Below are 17,831 nucleotides of genomic sequence, written 5' to 3'. Positions count from 1 at the left end.
TTGACCCGTTCAATGCCACAACTATCTTTTGCTAAAAATAAATAAAGATAATTATAAATGTCCAGAAACAATTAGATGCGCATCTGTATGGCGCATTTTGAATTTGTTTCTCCTTACATCAAATTAATGAATTTCCGAATTTTCTAACAATTATTAAGTTTCAGGTTTAAACATTTTTCAAAACTCCAATTATTATCAATGACATAATACAAGGGTTATTAAACCATTAGTTGTACTAAGTTTCAGGTAGTCATGAAGCAATGAAATTTTGGAATGCAAAATGTACAGTAGCTCGATTTTAAACATAATGCGGGGCTACAACAATTTATATCATCAATACATCTACTAATTGTTATTGTTGTAGCCTATTAACTGATTGGTCTTTAAGCATATTGACTATTTGATTCTCAGAAATTACAGTCGAAAATATTGCAAACATTGACGTTTTAAAAGATTGGAGGATGATGGCAGAAATTGTAATCAAAAACACATTATATTTCTTTTCGCTTCCAACCCTGACATTATTTTTGACATTACATCTAAGTTTTGCTTAGTCTTTTTGTTAATAAAACCACTGAGCCAAATACACTTTTATTTGAGGAAGTCCTATAAAGATATATAGCCTATATAAAATAAATGGAGCTTATTAAAACTCATGTCGTCTACAATAAGTAACACCACAGGCAGTACTCTTTTTTATAGCATTGTGCCCCTACGGCCCTGAATGAGAATTAGTGAATATAGAAAGTAAATGGATGAATGGTAATGGTACAACAGGGGCTTTTTTTTTAGGTATATGTATAGAGTTGATTAAAAGGTAGTCACTATGCTCTCCTAACACACATGTTTGTAGACATTGGCCTAATAAATGAAAGAGAATATAAAAGTGTGCACTCTTTATTTTCTTTCCAAGTTCATTGCATCAGGGGAATAAGAGCACAGATGTTTCAAAATGATGAAGGGGCACGTTATGCTCTAGAGGTTCACAAACTTTCTTGGACACTTAAAATGTGCAGAAACAACACTCTTGATGATTCAACGTGTTAATCCATTATTCATGTTATATTCCCAGCGAGTGTGAATACACAAAAAAAAGGAGGCACAACATCCATTAGACTTCACTTCATAAGGAAATCTGAGGATAAGTATGCTTCATGTACACAAGATACTAAATCACCCATTTTTAAACATAAACATCTATTAACAGCACTTGGCTTAAGGGCCCCCATAGATGAAGGGCATTCACTTAACAAGATATAAAATAGGCTGCACTGTTATTCAGTGTCCCCCTCAGGCCTTAATGAGGACTTCGACCTAGGTTGTTGTCTATACTTGTTTTCCCATCATGGAGATGCTGGAGACCAGGCTGAGTAATGAATAGCACTTCTACAGCTTGATGCACGAGGCTTTTGTATTTAGTCTCTGAGGAGGTAATGATGTGATTGATTTTCTACACTGAGTATAGATATTGAGAATCCTTTAGTTCCATGCCATATGTGTAATCTGCTCTATTTCCCCGCTGCTAAGGTGAGAGGTAAATGAGTTGGAAGAACAGCATATCGGGAGAGCAGACCTTCATATTCTCTCTCCTGTTTCAGGTCATATTATGCCTGCGGGCCATAACTGCTGCCTTCGCAGAATCCCTGGAGAACCTCCAATTTCCAACAAAACTATGCTCAATACCAGCACTGAACCGAACCATTTGGATTCATCTATCAAAACGATATGCCATTAAATACCTCCTTGCTGACAGGTTTTCTCTCGGTCTATGGTTTACCCACTCAAGCATACAGACAAGGTGCCCAAGACTGATAATGATGCAGGTGTACAGCTGAATAAAAGACAAAAAACAAGTGGATCTATTGCAGAAGTTGGCCTATCAATAGTGTATTTCATTTCGTGTCCAGCTGATTAGTTTTAGGAAGTATGTTGACTTTATTTACAGCTCCATGTCAACACTTTTCTGTTACCTGATGATAACATCCTCTCGATAAGCATCTTATCAGTTTACAAGTGGCTAAAGTAAAGTCAGTAAAAGTTAACACAATTACCACTAAATAGCTAACATTCTGTTCAGTGATAAACATACCCACACTGTATAGGAATAGTGGTGAAAGTATGTAGAATGCAAAACTGAAGATCTCTTAATTGCTGTAAATTCAGTGCTTATAAAGGCTATGCAGTTTATTTGGTATTTCTGAAATGTAAACCTGTATTGAAAGAAATCCACAACCTTCTTTTCAAGGCATACATCTTTTCCACATTTATTTTAGATTTAATGTACTTTTAGTTTTTAACAATAGAAAATATTTTGCAATATATTAGAATATGTTCTTTTTAATTGTTGTTGGTGAAATTATCTACAAAATGCTGGTGGTTCAATATAGCACACACACAGAGAAGTGTGCACATTGCATGTGAGGTAAAATGACTAAAGTTAGAATTGCTTGTCCCTGTTTGTGCCTTTCCAATTGTACCTCCTATGAAGTGTAAAAATATGAATACTCAATTTGCATTTGACAGAGCCCCTCACAGCAAGAAAAAGGTCTGGCCACCTATGTGCCTGTGCATACAGAATGAAGACACACAAGGATTTTCCTCTGCTTTTTCCCCCTCATTGCCAAAGAGTGCAAACATTGAGCTTGAGTAACTGGTTTAGATGAAACCCAGAAAGCACAGGAATCAGGAATCTGCAGAATGATATGCAGGCTGATGCGTGAGACCATAACTCAACTCAGCCAGTGCTCAGTGTGGGGGAAGAAAGCTGCACCGTTGTATTTGTGCAGATGGAAGTACTGTGTCTCTTCTTTGGCAGAGGATGATAAGATGGTGGGTAGGAAAAAAACAAAGGGGTTGGTGCACAGCCTGCACTTCTGGGTACAAACTGACTGCCAGACACCTGCATGGCTTCTACGTGAAAGAAGACACACCTGCACAGCTTTTATACATGACTTCAAAGGCATACAGCTGGAGCCACTGTGCCTACATACATAGCACTGCCAGTGTGTTCTCTGTTTACTCCCACAGTCTCTGCAGGCACACATTTACTTCTAGAAGATTGACAGCACTGCAATTTCATGCTGGTAATTTCAAGGACATTACAATCAAAGTTGAAAGATTTATTCCATATTCTCTGACAGCAATCAATAGTCTGGAACCAATCACTGATAGAATTTAACAACTCCACCAGGTGGAGCCAGAAATACCCTTAAAAAGCCCTTAAAATATGGGATGTGTAACATTTATGGCTTTTACAGATTAAAATACACTTGCAGTATTTCTTGGTTCATTAAATTGACTGCATTGTGCATAAGACATGGTATGCTATTAAACTGTAGAGCTGCCTTCAGAGGGTGGAACAAGATGTGCACTTGATAGCTGTAATTATGGTATTCTACCGAGAGTGTGATGTAACCAGTAGAGCATTGAATGTCTAAGAGGTATTAAGCCACACTTGGGGTTTAGTGCCATAACAATATGGCTTCAGCGTGCAGGAACACTCAAAGTTCATTCGTTTTTCTTTAAGCAAATCCTAAGTCAATTGAAACATCAATGAATGGTTTAAAAAACGATTCAGGTCAGACTTTTTGTTTCTGAAAACTCTCTGGAACAGTTTGATTAGAGTGCTGTACGCAATACTTGAGTTGTAGTTGATTTTTAATGTACAAACGTGACAATAGAATGGTAATCAATATAGTCCAGACAGTCTTTGTATCGTGAAAATAGAAATAGTGTTCCATGAATATTTTTGTTTTCATTTGAAAATAGTAGCACCTGTGCCAAATTCTTTTCATTTTCCTGCACTGAAGTATGAAAGTTTCTCAAGTAAAATATATAATGGTAATATGGCTAATAGTCAAATTGAAAAGTGAAGCTTTCTATCATAAAACACTTTATTAAAAAGGTCGGTTTCCTGTTTGCCCCTTCTGTTCTAACCAAGATACAATTACAAAATAACATTTTTATACCTTTTAGTTGCTTTTAAATTAACTGCTGCAGTGGAGCACCTTTCATACAACCATCAGTCTTCATTACACTTGAAATCATCTTTCTTTTAAAAACAGAAGCATGTGTTCACTAATGTCAGCTCAATTGTCTTTTTTTTCTTGGATATGTCTGTTTCCAAAGTGTCACAAACCTACAGAGGCAAATATGTCATCGATGTCATCCTCACCGTCACAGCCGCTGGTCTGTAATGTGGGGGACGAATCGCAAATACTCCTGTTTTTTGGGTCGTCCACTAACAGTCCTGTCAGTGATGACTCCGTCCTCTTCCTTTGTCTTTTAAGCTGTGTCTTCTTCACATCAGTTTTCAATGTGGAAGACTTAAACTGACTCCTGAGAGACTGAAAACGGGTTCTCAGGCGGTTGTGTCTCCGCGTTGCAGCACAAGATCGACAGCTTCTAGGCACTGACCCTTGTGGAGATAAAGCCCAGCAAGCTTCCTGTCTGAAAGTCCGCAACCTCCTCTGGACCCTGGAGATGAGGAGAAATGATAGAATAATGAATATTTAGTATCACACAATACTAAAGTATGGTGTTTTACCTCAACAACTCCACACAGTGGCTTTAATAGGTACAACTCTACAGTCTAATGCAATCCAATACTAAAAAGTAATGTTTTATTATGCCATAAGGTTTTATCTGTCAATGTCACAGAGGTGATCGTGTTCAATTTGTACATGACTATTTTATTTAAAGGAGTTCTCACTTTAGAAAACATGCTTCAATATAACATAGTCAAATACAAAATATTTGACCTCAATGATGTAGTCTGATTTAGAGATTTAATTTTGAATTGCATTAGCCTTTACGCATGGCTAATAAGGCAGCCCATGAGTGTGTATACTGCAGTGTGGCTCTTACTTGTAACCGGCTGCCTCTAGGCATTTCAATCTTTGGCACTTTAGATGCAGGAAGTTTAATAGACGCTTTTCCTTTTCCATCTTCTTGGATTCACACCATGGGATCATTTCTTCTAGATGAGACGCCATGTCTGTGAAAGTAGCAGCCCCTCTCACTTGTTTCTTGAACTTTTGTTTCTGGTCGGCCTGGTGTGTTTTCTGTGGGAAGGATTTGTTCTTGGGTAACACAAATGATGAAGTTATTAGACTGGACGAGATAACACTTAGCAATAACATACTCTGGTAAAATTAAAATCAATATTTAATCTGGTTTTGGGTACATACCTTGGAAAAGTCCCTGAACACCTTGAGAAAAGGCTTCATGCCAGCATCCAGACCTATGGCTAAAAAAAAGAAAATAAATTATTAACTCTAAATGGTAAGTGAGTTGGTGAAAAAATGCAGCCCAATTATTTCTTCATTATGAAATTATCTAATGATTATTTTATTGATGGGTTTTTAAAAAAAAAATGTATATATATATATATATAAATAAATTAAAGTAACAATGAATGACTATTTTGTAAACTATTGGTCGCTAGAAAACAACAATACACAACAACAGACAGATGCTTTCAAAATCTAAAGTTTCAGAACGGATGTCAACCCCTATTATGAGAGAGTGTGTCCTTTAGGGCAGTGCCATCTTTCTGCTCTGCATTAAAAGTTTCATTCCATTTATAGAACAATTCAAATGTTACACACCTCTTTCAACAGTAACACCCACATCTTCTTTAACCTTCCACGCCACTCCCTTATTCTTGACTTTAATAGAAGATGTCTCTCTCTTCAGCTGCTCCTTCTTCTTCTTGCTTTCTGTGGCCTTTGCTAGCTCTTTGGTCAGTAATAAGGCATCAGAAGGACCCAGGAACTGAACCATATCAGCTGGCAGGGAGAATTCTGTGAGGTAGGGCATGGGCTGGGCATTGGCTATATGTCTGAGGAGATCCAGGAGCTGCTTGTACAGAGTGGTTAGGCTGACCAGGATCCCTCGGGAGATTACCCTGATGAATGCAAGGCAGGAAGACATAAATGAATGGTAGCAATTTCTAAACAAACACTAAAGTTTCTATTTCAAGCACAATTTGGTATAAATCTTACAGCAATCTGTAGCTGCCAACATGCATAGCTGCCCTGTGACAATGAGAAAGAGCACTCACCAGAGACGACTGAGCATGCTAGTTATCACCATATTCAAGATGATGAACTCCTCCCATTTCATCTGCTGCTTTGTTAGTCTGAAGCACCAACCTCTTAAGGACAAACGTTACTTCAAGAAAGCTGAGATTTACGAAAAGATTACATTGTAAAAAAAACCTTTAAAGACCATTTTTATAAATTCCCATTTAGTAGACAATTACAAAAGAAACAGACAATACAAAACATAAAAGGACACATCTACACAAGAAAGCTGGGAATCTGTCAAAATGTTTTCAGTCTTTACAGTATGGGTTTGATTTATTATTGTACAATTTTATTGTTCATACATACATGAACTAAGCTCCCGCGTGCATTTTGACAATTATGCGTTTGGGTTGTTATCTATATCTTACCAGATTTGTTGAATACATTTAATTTAAGAGGTTTTAGTCTAGATTTCACCTGTAAAAAGGATACGAGAAAGTTCTACTGCATCGACTCAACGTGCAGCTCATCAGCTTTGCGGCTCCCAGCACTTTAAGACAGAGCCACTCCAGCATGGGCTGACTGGGGACTTCACACTCACCAGCGTTGACGCTCAGCCTTCTAAAACACAAATGGGACACACACATCTATTACATTAAATCAAAAGACAATTTCAGTCTCCCAACAAAAGGGAACACTGTTGTGATTCGAGCTTTTAGATATTATTGATCGGCATCGGCTATTTGGAGCAATATCAGGCTCACGTGCTTTCTGTTTACTTTTTATTTGTCCTGGCTTTCTCATATAAAGTGTGTCATTAAACGGATATGTTTGATGCTGGTCTGTAAAGAATAGGGAAAGAAAGCACAGGACACTTAACCAATAAAGCTTTCCATCTACCTCTGAATTCTGTTGGGACACAGCTCTGTCAGGTCCTGTAGAGCAACATCAAGCTTCATGTTCTTCAGCCTGTTTATGCATTGTTCAACCTGTGAGAGATAGGACAACAGATGAAACATAAACATTATACATCAGTTAGTTATTTGGGTTGGTTAGTTTAACGTCTCTGACTTTTCTGTTTAACACAGTGAACCCTGAATGACTGGCATGTTTACATCTCCAAATCAAAAAAAGATCAACATGCACACATCCTGTAGTTGCCGGATGAGGCCATTTATCAACAGTCCTCACCTGTTTTAAGCCTTTGAACGTCTTGTTGCCTCTGTAGCTGTTATTTAGGATGTACAGCAGCTCGTAGAGAACTCGTACCTCCGTTTGAAGCATCTCACTCCGAAGAAGCTTAAGCACCTTCTCATTTTCCACCAACAGGGCTTTAACACTTGCATCTGCATGACAGCAACACCACATCACAGTTTATTAGCAATCATGATAAACTAATAACTAACAAACTAATATCAAAATTGCTCAGGGGTGGATCTACGTCCTCACACGTGGGTTACAAGCGGCAAACATAAGTATTGTTGGCTGAGTTTTGCCCCAGACATCACGTTACAAAGTCAACCAATTTAACTAATTAGCACCCGACCAGTAAATCGTACCTGTAGTTGAGTTGAAATGTACACGAACACTAGAAACAGCACCGGGAAAGGCAATGTTTACCCTGTTCCACGGTTCTCCTGCCATGCTTAACTGGAAAAAATTGCGGAAGTCGGCCAACCAATCACATTCGACAAAATGTCAGAGCTCCTCTTAAAGGCGCAGCGCAGACGTTGAAGTTCCACTCATAAAGAACTCATTTCTGAAAAACATGAGTATGTTACACTCAAACCAATTATCAAACTGATTGGATGCCAAGGATTTGACATTTTACTTGAAAAAGTGATTTTTTAAAATTGTATTGTCTGTTAATCTAGAGCAGTGGTTCACAAATAAAATATATGCAGTTTACCTTACCTACTACAAGGTCAAATGGTTCATGCTATCAGGAGTAAAGTAATGGCTGTTATGTAACAGTTATTTCATTATGCTGCCTTAATGATTTGTTTTGCATTAACTTACAATTTGTAAGTTATTTTTTTGTTTTACTTTTAAAGAACAGAGTGAAGTTTATTTGTAATGTCTAATTATATTGAATAAAACAACCCTGGCTTTGGGGAAAAGGGGCTTTATGTTGCATGATATATATAACACTGTAATTGTGATATATTCTTTATTAAACTAGTAGAAAAATAAATAACAAACAACAGAAATATCTGATAACATAAATTGATTATGCTGCCTGCTTATTCATCCAAGTGATGACTTGAAGATTCACTTCCGCTAACACAGACTCCTCCTGCCTTCCCTTAACTGTCAGGCCATGGCTGCCTCCTTTCAGCCAGAAAACCTCCACTTGAGCTTTCATTTCTTTAACCATCCCTTCAAAAAGGACCTGGGTAAAAATAGAGAGCAAAATCAGAAAAACAAATGACAAACCACGAACAAACAAAAAATTCACAGGCTGGGACAAAGAAATAAATGAAATACAACCAATGCAACATTGTAGGATATTGTCCGTTATTAATAGTAGAATAATTGACCGCACATTTGAAACAAAACAGGCTAGAGTATAAGAAGGAAATATTTAACTGAAATTGGCAAACTGATAGCATAAACAACTTACTGAGACATAGCTAAAAAAGAACTATAATAAAAATAGGTAACACATACATATGTCAACACTAAAGGAAAATCCTATTGTATGTATGACATTTCACAATAAAGAGCACACCCAACTGCCTCACCCTGTCACACATGTTGTCCTCAGTGCCTGACACACACAGCACAGACATGTGTTCAGGGAGGCTTCTGAGATCTTCGCTCCGTTGCTGATGGACATGCGTCTGTCCCGGAGGGTGCAGGGGAAAAGACAGGCAGATGACACCCTGCATCGCATCCTCGGATTCATCACTCAGCTGCCTAGCCAAAGCTGCAGCAGCACGACATCCCATCGACCTGCCTGTGGACAGGTCATAGAGACTTTGAGAAAAGATATCATTCCCAATGAGTGCTGTTTTTCATGTGCCAGTCTTTTATTTTGTTTTGCAATGCACAATGTTAACCAGGGGATGTTTATGAGAAGGATAATGAATACTTAGAGGGATAATTATTATACAACGTGCATGCACAAAGAAAACTTGGCACACCTGTCTCTATTGCATGTGTAAAGTTAGCCTACTGTTGCACTCACCTCCAACAAAAATGTGCTTTATGGTAAACTTCTGTTGAGATTTCAGGTAATCCTAGAGAAATAGAAATATGTTTAGTGTGTAGAGCATCTTATCAATGTTATAGCACATAAAAACTGTTGTACAGATAACATAATTTCTTGAATTAATCAAAAATGCTTACCAACACAGCACGGTAAGCCTTCACTCTATAACCGAGGTTTAAACCTTTGCATGTGAAACGGAGACAAATGAAACCATCTGAAGCAAAGGCATGTGCCAGAGAAACCAGATGTTTGAAGTTCATGTCACCACCAGCCCCATGTGTGAGAATGACAGCAGTGTGAACATCTGTTACTGAGGCAGGGAAACACAAGGCAGCATCCAGGTGCTTTGTCCCAAATGGCACCTTCAGTGTTTCCTGAAAGTAAGTGAACACCATCTTTAACCATTCACATCAAGCTAGGTATAAACATCTGTGGAAGGGGATGAAAAACAATACAACTGAATCTCTATAGAATCTAATAAGATAGGCATGCCCTTCTTGTCCAGTGTAGTTATACATGGTGCATTGATCTCGAGTCACTGGGTCATATGATATTGAATCTATTCAAAATAAATGAAATAATTTCCCTTAAAACTTTAAAAGTTCAAAAGTTGAAGAAGCCCTAACATCCAGTAGGCATATAGTATGTGAGAAGTAATAACATCTGGTAAGTATTTGGAGACAATGGGTCACATGATATTAAAGCTATTGAGAAAATTCAAACTTTGTAAAAACTCAGAAAAACATGTAAAATAGAAGCACTAAAATTCAAGACGACACGGTGTAAGGATTTGGAATAATGGGGTAACGCTTACTGTTAAAATACAGAAAAACATATTTATACAAAAAACGTTGGCATTCTTTTCACCAAAATGGGTAGGGAAAAGGTATTTAAAATATGAAATTGGTTTTGTGTCATTAAAAAGATAGTGCCTAACAAAACCCTGTTGTCTGACTCCAGACGCTGGAGCCAGAGCAACGAACCTACAACGTACTATTCAAAGTGAGTCTGGTGAGTGGGCACACGAAAGTCTCTGCAGCACCACCAGCAGGTATCTGGACTAAGGTTAGCTAAACATCCACGATGACAAGAGCCATTTTCATACCCATTGAAGTTAAATCCCATCCATCCTTGGTATGAGAAATACTATACTATAAATTTACTAGCTCTACCGTTAAAACTAGTCCACTTACATTTTTACAAAGCGGTTCAGCTAAGTGTTTACCCCGAGCTACGGGTGCTAGCTAGCTGTGTATCTACGCACTTACTTAGAGTTGCAGTTGCTAATAGTTACATATTTACCTCTTCAAATGTATCCATTACAAGATGTTTCTTCTCTGAAATCCATACAGGGCCACCTCACTGCGTGTGACTGACATCCACTGCTTAGGAGGGGTCATTACAGCTCTGCTATGAGCATTGACGCTACCACCTTTTTAGAATTTACACTTCAGGCTAATTGTTGTGTATAATTAGAAATAAGATCAATCACTTTTCACATACAAACAGAAATGTATTTATTAAAAAAAAGTGAGTCATGTCATAATCAAACAATTAATGAACATTCCGAAAAATATTTGGCAGTATTTCAGATATGAAGGATTGCTGTGTATCTGGAATAAGTAAGTCCTCTTCATCTTGGCCACAATTACCGGAGTTATAGTTCATCCTTCGCCTGAAAAACAAACACAAATATTCATGTTGGGATCAATCTTTCACTAAATCAAACTTGAATATTCACTTTGTAAAATGTTGTGACATCATATAATTTCCAACAATGCTCTGACCATATAAAACCGTGCGTGTAGGGCTTTAATTATAATGCTGTCATTTTATGTTCTTATTGTATTTATTTAGCAATGTGCAGTGACACTCTATAGACACCAGAGGGAGCCACACTGTAAATTAGTTTGGTCCTTCATGAGGATGAGTGGTACTAAAGAATAAATAATTCACTGCAGTTTTCTTAATATTTCAATAATACTTATGAAATCCTAAGCCAACTCATGCATTTGTTAGAAGATATGTTGGTTTGTTAAACACGTGTCTGTTTTTTTGTCCATTGACATTCAAGTTCTCAATATCCCTCTTGATCGTGAACACTCGACAGGCATATCAAACAGCAGATAGCAAAAACCCTTACTATTTTTTATCGCATCACTTGACAAACCAAATTATTTTTTAAAGAAGAAATTCTGAAGTGTCACAGCAGGGAAAGCACAGGGTTCTGCTTGTGTGCTTGCTGGCTCACTGTACGGCTTAGTAAAACACTTGAAAAGACAGATAACAGAACCGAACAGAACAACCTATAACAGAACAGAACAAAACATCATGATCTTGATGCTGTGAGGGGTCGACAAGACTGGATAAAGCTTGTATAACTACAAGTCCATTTGCTTAAACGTCTTCCGTCTGGCCGATTTGGAAGGTTATCTACGTGGCATTTAGATGGCTAGTAAATATTGTAATGCTCTGGCTCCCCTTAGGACTGGACATTTAGGTAACCCTAACTGAAAACAGGTTTTGTATTTCATATGCGAGAATAATTGCAAGGGCAGTTCTGTCAATATCTTCCAGATATTGCTGCATGTTCCAAGTTTATTGGACATCTTATAGACACTCATGGTCACTGCGTCTAGACTCTACTGGCGGTACTTAAACTGTCCTTTACCCTGGTCCTGTGGCAGGAACATGGAAACAGGTCGTCACTGGGCTGCTCTACGAGCTCCATGCCTTCACGAACCTTGGGCTCTGTGACCTGGCGTTTGGCATACCCCTAGAAGAAGAACATTACTTACTCAGAGGACAAAGACAGGCAGAGGAGGTCATTTGGATGACACATATGCATGGCAAATAACTTTTGCATCATGTTACCTTGTAAAGTTTGTAGTAGTAACAAAATATGCTGTTTCCCATCAGATTATTGCGGGCAAACTGCTGACCCGCCAGTGCAATTTTCTTAGCCTGAAAGATATGAAGAATAGAATTATACCTCATGTCACAGGATGTGACACTCTATAATCATTATCATCCTCACCTCTTCATCGTGCTCACGAGCCCACTGGATCTTCTCCAGCAGGTCTCCGAGGTCCGCCCTGACTGGGATGTAGTGCTCCCACGGATGGAGCCTGTTGTAGAAGTGCTCGTAGTAGCCAGAATCCTGCTTCAGGACCACACTGTCTCCTGCCAGAAGGTAAGGCAGCCGATATGCTGCCACAGTGCCGTCAATGTTTATCTGGTACTTGTACTGGTGGTGGACATACAAGAATGATACAATTATTGTTTGTTAGAAGACTTAAGGCAGATATCATATGTAATTGCATAAGGAGTAAGTCTTTGCACACTACCACACGCATCAAGTTAATGCTAATGTGATACACATCCCATATGAGATGTCGTTTTGGCAAAAATAAATCTGTAAATACTGTAGGTTAAGTATTTTACGGCAATTGAGAGCTGGTTTGGTTCACAATCTTGTGAGAAAAGTATATTTTTGTGTGTTCTTTTTCCTAGGAGACACTGTTTTTTATGTTTTCTGATCTTTTTTGATGTTAAGCAAATTGGGTAAAATCGGCTGGTCTGAGCTTGTTTGCTAAAATAAGCTTTCTTATGGTTGTAAAACAATTAGCTAAAAGCCCCTGCAGTGCTAAGTGTTTACTCTTACTGGGCCAGACAACACTAAAATACCAGCCCTACTATCTTTTCATCGTTATGCGGTAAGCATTTGTTACAACCCACAGTGAAGACATGTGTGTACTAATCTAGTCATGATGGAGCACTCACCTTGAAAAAGTCAAAGAAGGACACGTGTTTGACCAGAGGCCCGTAGAGGCTCTCGTCATGTTTGAAGAAGAAGAAGTTGGTGAAGGCAGCGTTGATGGCGTCGGGGTGAGCTCTGGAAAGTTTGACCAGCTCCAAACGCTCCTGCCGACTGTCCCGGCCCCTCCAGAAGGCCGTGGCGTTCTTCTCCGGCCATGGGGGCCCTGTGTTTGCCTGCACCGACAACATGTCCAGACTCACTCTGTACATTGGAGGGACAACATGACGTTATCTCAGTCGTTATGTGATTGACTCAGATATTGTATATAATGAAGCAGAAAATATTTATGCAGGTCAAAAAGTTAAGGATTTAGTTTTATGGAAAGCTTGTCTGGTAGCTAAATTTAGATTTAAAATAAAACATTTGCGAGCAAACTTGTTTTTGCTGTCACACACCAATTGGCTATCTTGCACTGCATAAAAATGCATGAGCAACACTGAGGAAATAATGAGCATCCAGACCCAGGCTTGTTTTGTTGGCACATTATTAAGTCTGTGTGTGACAGGGTGACACTGCAGCTCATATACAAGAGCCTTCTTGTCCCCGAGCAGAGAAGAGTTTCATAACATAAAAAATATTACAAAAAATACTAAAGAACATGTTTTGCAAGAATATTATCAATAACGTTTAGGAAATGTGAGCAGTATGGTTGTATTTAAAGTTTAAAACGTTTTTAAAAGTTGTAGAATTGCTCAGAATTGTGCATTAATAATACTGCCATCTACAAATCAGGGATATTAAACTTAAATTTAGTTAATAAATTGTATTTTATAGCACTTTTCTTTGACTCAAAGTCGCTTTACAATACAAGGCAGGGTTGGGGTGGGGGGAGTAAAAACAAACAAGGACAAACAAAGACGATCAACGAGCATGAATTGAAGGGGCGGGCTATGAAAAGACAGACAAGAAGAGATTAGTTTTGAGGCGGGACTGGAAGAGTGTGAGGGACTCGGAATCATGGAGATCTTGGGGGAGGGAATTCCAGAGCCTGGGAGCTGGCACAGAGAAAAGGCTCTGCCCCTGAAGCTGTGTAGTTTGGACTCTGGGGTGGATAGGAGACTAGCCTTACCTTCCCATGGTCTCGAGCACCGACTCTGTCAGATCATACGTCGGCATGACAATATCTCTGGTGTTATTGGAGCCACACCAGGAAAAGATGGGGTGAATCATCTCACTGGGTTTCCTCTTCTCCAACGGCCAGTCACCCAGGTTAACGAAGAACTCCAGATCAGGCAGCCGCACCTGGAATACAAGACAGTCAAGAGGGAAATAAAAGCTGGTATTGATGGAAGGCATTAAAAAATATATATTTTGCTTGTTTATTTAAAAAAAGACAAACACTGCTGCCTATTGTGGCAAGCAATTCATGAAAATCTCCCTATATCATTATAACCTCAGAATTAAAAAGTACATTTAATATGAAATCCGAAAAAGAAAGTAATGTTATATTTTGTAATGCCTAAGTGACAAATGAAATGTATTAATGAACAGTTTAAGATTAAAATTCTTTAAACATTTAAGGGTCACACATTTATACAAACGTACCTTTCTGGTGATTGACAGGAGGATGGCATCCATAAAGATTCTGAAACCCACATGCTCTCCATACGTTCGTACGTAGACCTAAAGAGAACATAAAATAGTTTAATCAATATGAAAAAAATACTGGGATGTCCAGGGAATTCACGTATGCTTTATTGCAAATGTGTTTTGCTGATGAAGACGATGTGATAGGGTTAAAGCTCTGGATAAGTGGAACTAAAGTTGGGCTGGACTTTTAAACAAGTGTTTTCAGGGTCAAGAACAGACTTAGTTATTTTATTACATAGGAAAAGAAAGTTGAACTTTGTCAATAGTGAATCTAAAATTACAAAATGTTTGGACAACAGCTGTTTCAAAACTTCCATTATCAATTACAATGTGATAGTAAATGTCTGGAAAATTATAAATTAATGGATGTTCCTAAGTAATGCTTGCGTTTTGGCAACAGGACTTTAGAGGTATCACTGTTACAGGAACCTGGATGGACGTCCACAGTGGTGCTTTGAGACGATTGTACCCTTACACACCTGGTTTTTGTACTGTTGTTCCTGCAGGTGTGTCACATAGCTCCAGGCTCTCTTGGCCTACTCTTCTATATCACAAGGACCTAATTACTATTTGGCCTAAAGGAATTCTACTCTTTATTGCTGTAATGCCTTTTGGTTATGATAGTATTTTAAAATGATATTGGCCGTTTGCTGAGAATTATCCTTATGCTATTGTTTATCTTATTGTCTGTTTCTTCTGTTTCTGGAGTCATAGATAGAGGCACCTTGTTGTCTTTGACAGTGTAGTGGCAGAGGCTTTGTCTCTGTCCAAATCGCTTTGGGATCTCATCCGCGTTCCGATCAGGGTCCACAATAGCATAGAGGGCCAGGTCCTTGTCTATCTGAGAGAAGGACTCAGGACAGTGCATGTCTGCCTCCCATACAGAGCCACTGAGCTCGGGACAGTCACAGCCCTCATGGTAGACTTGGCCTGCAGAGGAAAAAAAACACAGAGTTTTTAGAGAGATCCTGAAAAAATCTTATCCTAAAACATATTTTTGTAGGAACTTTGATTGTGTTCTACCTTTGAGAATGAACGGTGACTTGGCCACATGTTTGTTCTTGAGCAGGATGTTGATGTGAAGGTCTGTGTAGGTGGCATACATTCTGTAGCGGACCAGGAAGGAGCCATCGTGACGATCCAGGACCTGGATCCAGATCCTGGTGAACTGCTCCGCCGGAGACTCGATCTTCACTTCAAAGGTCTTCTCACCAGGTGATGTTGTTAAACTGTGGAGGGAGGAAACATGAGGAGAGTGTGCTCCTGTTAATGGCGCTGGAAAAATACTAGCATGCTGGCACACCAAGTGAAACAAGAGTAACACCACACTGACTTAAGCGGCGATTAACAAAACACTATTTAATGTGCAAAATAAGCATTTACAAAAACATTGTGCAGATGTGAGAACTAAAACACATTAAGTTGTATGAATATGATATCTGAAGATATTTACATCTCTAAAACTTAGCATAATACATTTTTTCTGATACTAATCTGTTGGTTAATTTCACAGGGAACAGGGAAAATAGCAATGGTCATTCTTTAAAGAGAACATATTTAATTATAAGCCAGAGATAACTTGTAAAACCTTGGTTACTTGCCAAAATATTTATGTCTCTAAATAGGTGATATATTTCACTCTGAAGGACCAGCATGGAGAGATAAATTAAAGTTGACTTCAACCTATATGCATTGTTTTACCACTCCTGCAATTAGAAATGTAATAAAAATGATAATGGTCATGGTAATATTTAACCTCATAGCCATAGTTTGATTCCCAATTGAAAGTGCATTAGTAATTAACATTGTATGCGTTATGACTTTAATGCATTTACATTTTACAAGTTGTGCAATAATGACAGAAAGTCTGTTCATGCTGATATCATTCTGCATTATTACATTATATTATCTCTTGTTGTACCGAAAGCCAACACCAATGTAGTCTTATGTTGCAGTCATGAATGTGACACCTACAGAGAAACTCCCCATACCTTCATTGGCCCTGTGGGGTTATATATCAAAAAGTAGGGGTTACTTGTTACATTTGACTGCATACATTTCTGGATAGGAAAATCAACATCTGGGCTTTCAAGCTCAACAAAAGCAATGTATTTTAGGACAATCTAGGAAATAAGGTAATTATTAACACATAGAAGAGTCTAGACAAAATAAACATTGTTGGCAATCTTTTGTAATTGCATAGTTATTTAGCAATGATAGATATTTTACTTCTTTGTCACACACTTGTAATTATATAAATAGACACACATCTCTTATGGCTGTAGCACAACCACTTGTTAGACACATCATAAAAGCAGCTCCCAAAAGTTTTTTCTGCCCCATGCCACCCTAGTAAGATGCTACGTGGAGCATATGAAAGCAGCATTGCTAGCCGGTACAATTTCACCGGTAGTTGCGAATGGAAAACTGTCCAGAAGCGATTAGCAGGCCTGACGTTACTTACTTTCTGCCCGAGCTGTCCACCGCCTGTATGAAGAAGAACCGCGCTGGGAGGACGACGTCCGTCTCGAGCCCGGGTCCCCACACTAAAGTTTGGGCTGCACTGGGCACCGAGTCTGCCTGAGCCCCGAGGAGGACTTCATGTCTGAAGAAATCCAGACAGAAGAGCAGCAGCAAACACGAAAATATCCGCAGAGACATACCTGATCAGTCACCCTCCTCTAACGTTAGCTGTTATTGTTCTCCCCACAAATGTTCACTACCCAGAAGTGCCATTGTTAGTTTGAAAATGCCGGAACATCAAGAAAATGCATCTACTGTATACAGTTTGTAACGCTAGCTAACGTCTTAATTTTGCGTTTCCATTAGTAACAAACAAGGCTCAGTGGTGGCATTGCTAATGTCTTATATCTGGCTAACACTTGCGCATAATTGTGTTATTTTAATATGTTTTTAGTGATAAAAAGCTAGCTAACTTCAAAACTCCTGCACAGTTTTGTGAACTATCTGCTAAATGAAAAGTGGGTGGGATTAACACACACAATAAAGCAGTTTGATTGGTCGCCTATTCGCTATATACGGATGTGATTGGCTGAATGGGCAAACGACTCTTGGTCTGATTCGGATTGTACATAAACCCGGAAGTTGAAGCCTTTGCTACATGTTGGGCGTGATGCTGAGCGAATGGGATTGAGAATGTGGCTCATTTTCATAGGTT

At 38.7% G+C, this 17,831-nt stretch overlaps 3 protein-coding genes across 9 annotated transcripts; all 3 read right to left on the bottom strand.

The window, feature by feature from the left end:
• Positions 1–881: 881 nt before the first annotated feature.
• On the bottom strand, positions 882–8,186 carry nepro (nucleolus and neural progenitor protein). Of its 3 annotated transcripts, none has more exons than XM_063887408.1 (9): positions 7,589–8,186; positions 7,221–7,375; positions 6,930–7,018; positions 6,522–6,650; positions 6,065–6,142; positions 5,610–5,908; positions 5,190–5,248; positions 4,867–5,063; positions 882–4,476 (listed from the first exon to the last, which is right to left on the bottom strand). In XM_063887408.1, the coding sequence occupies exons 1-9, from the start codon at positions 7,671–7,673 to the stop codon at positions 4,131–4,133; spliced, it is 1,437 nt and encodes a 478-aa protein (XP_063743478.1). In that variant the 5' UTR covers positions 7,674–8,186; the 3' UTR covers positions 882–4,130. The 3 variants fall into 3 exon arrangements, with proteins under 3 accessions (XP_063743478.1, XP_063743477.1, XP_063743479.1); XM_063887407.1 differs by having other exon boundaries at positions 4,867–5,081; positions 7,589–8,179; XM_063887409.1 differs by having other exon boundaries at positions 4,867–5,081; positions 7,650–8,178.
• tex30 (testis expressed 30) lies at positions 8,186–10,681 on the bottom strand. Of its 5 annotated transcripts, none has more exons than XM_063887410.1 (5): positions 10,546–10,681; positions 9,381–9,617; positions 9,220–9,271; positions 8,774–8,988; positions 8,186–8,421 (listed from the first exon to the last, which is right to left on the bottom strand). In XM_063887410.1, the coding sequence occupies exons 1-5, from the start codon at positions 10,561–10,563 to the stop codon at positions 8,260–8,262; spliced, it is 684 nt and encodes a 227-aa protein (XP_063743480.1). In that variant the 5' UTR covers positions 10,564–10,681; the 3' UTR covers positions 8,186–8,259. The 5 variants fall into 5 exon arrangements, with proteins under 5 accessions (XP_063743480.1, XP_063743482.1, XP_063743484.1 ...); XM_063887412.1 differs by lacking the exon at positions 10,546–10,681 and adding an exon at positions 10,437–10,535; XM_063887414.1 differs by lacking the exon at positions 10,546–10,681 and adding an exon at positions 10,512–10,530.
• Positions 10,682–10,735: 54 nt separating this feature from the next.
• On the bottom strand, positions 10,736–17,628 carry poglut2 (protein O-glucosyltransferase 2). Its single transcript, XM_063887406.1, has 10 exons — positions 17,118–17,628; positions 15,677–15,882; positions 15,378–15,583; positions 14,609–14,686; positions 14,133–14,305; positions 13,027–13,264; positions 12,281–12,490; positions 12,118–12,207; positions 11,915–12,019; positions 10,736–10,918 (listed from the first exon to the last, which is right to left on the bottom strand). The coding sequence occupies exons 1-10, from the start codon at positions 17,312–17,314 to the stop codon at positions 10,901–10,903; spliced, it is 1,521 nt and encodes a 506-aa protein (XP_063743476.1). The 5' UTR covers positions 17,315–17,628; the 3' UTR covers positions 10,736–10,900.
• Positions 17,629–17,831: the final 203 nt, after the last annotated feature.

The sequence above is a fragment of the Eleginops maclovinus genome, chromosome 7 (assembly GCF_036324505.1).
Source record: "Eleginops maclovinus isolate JMC-PN-2008 ecotype Puerto Natales chromosome 7, JC_Emac_rtc_rv5, whole genome shotgun sequence".
Classification (NCBI taxonomy): Eukaryota; Metazoa; Chordata; class Actinopteri; order Perciformes; family Eleginopidae; genus Eleginops; species Eleginops maclovinus.
Note: the sequence above shows the minus strand (reverse complement) of the source record. Positions and strands in the feature narration are given on the sequence as shown.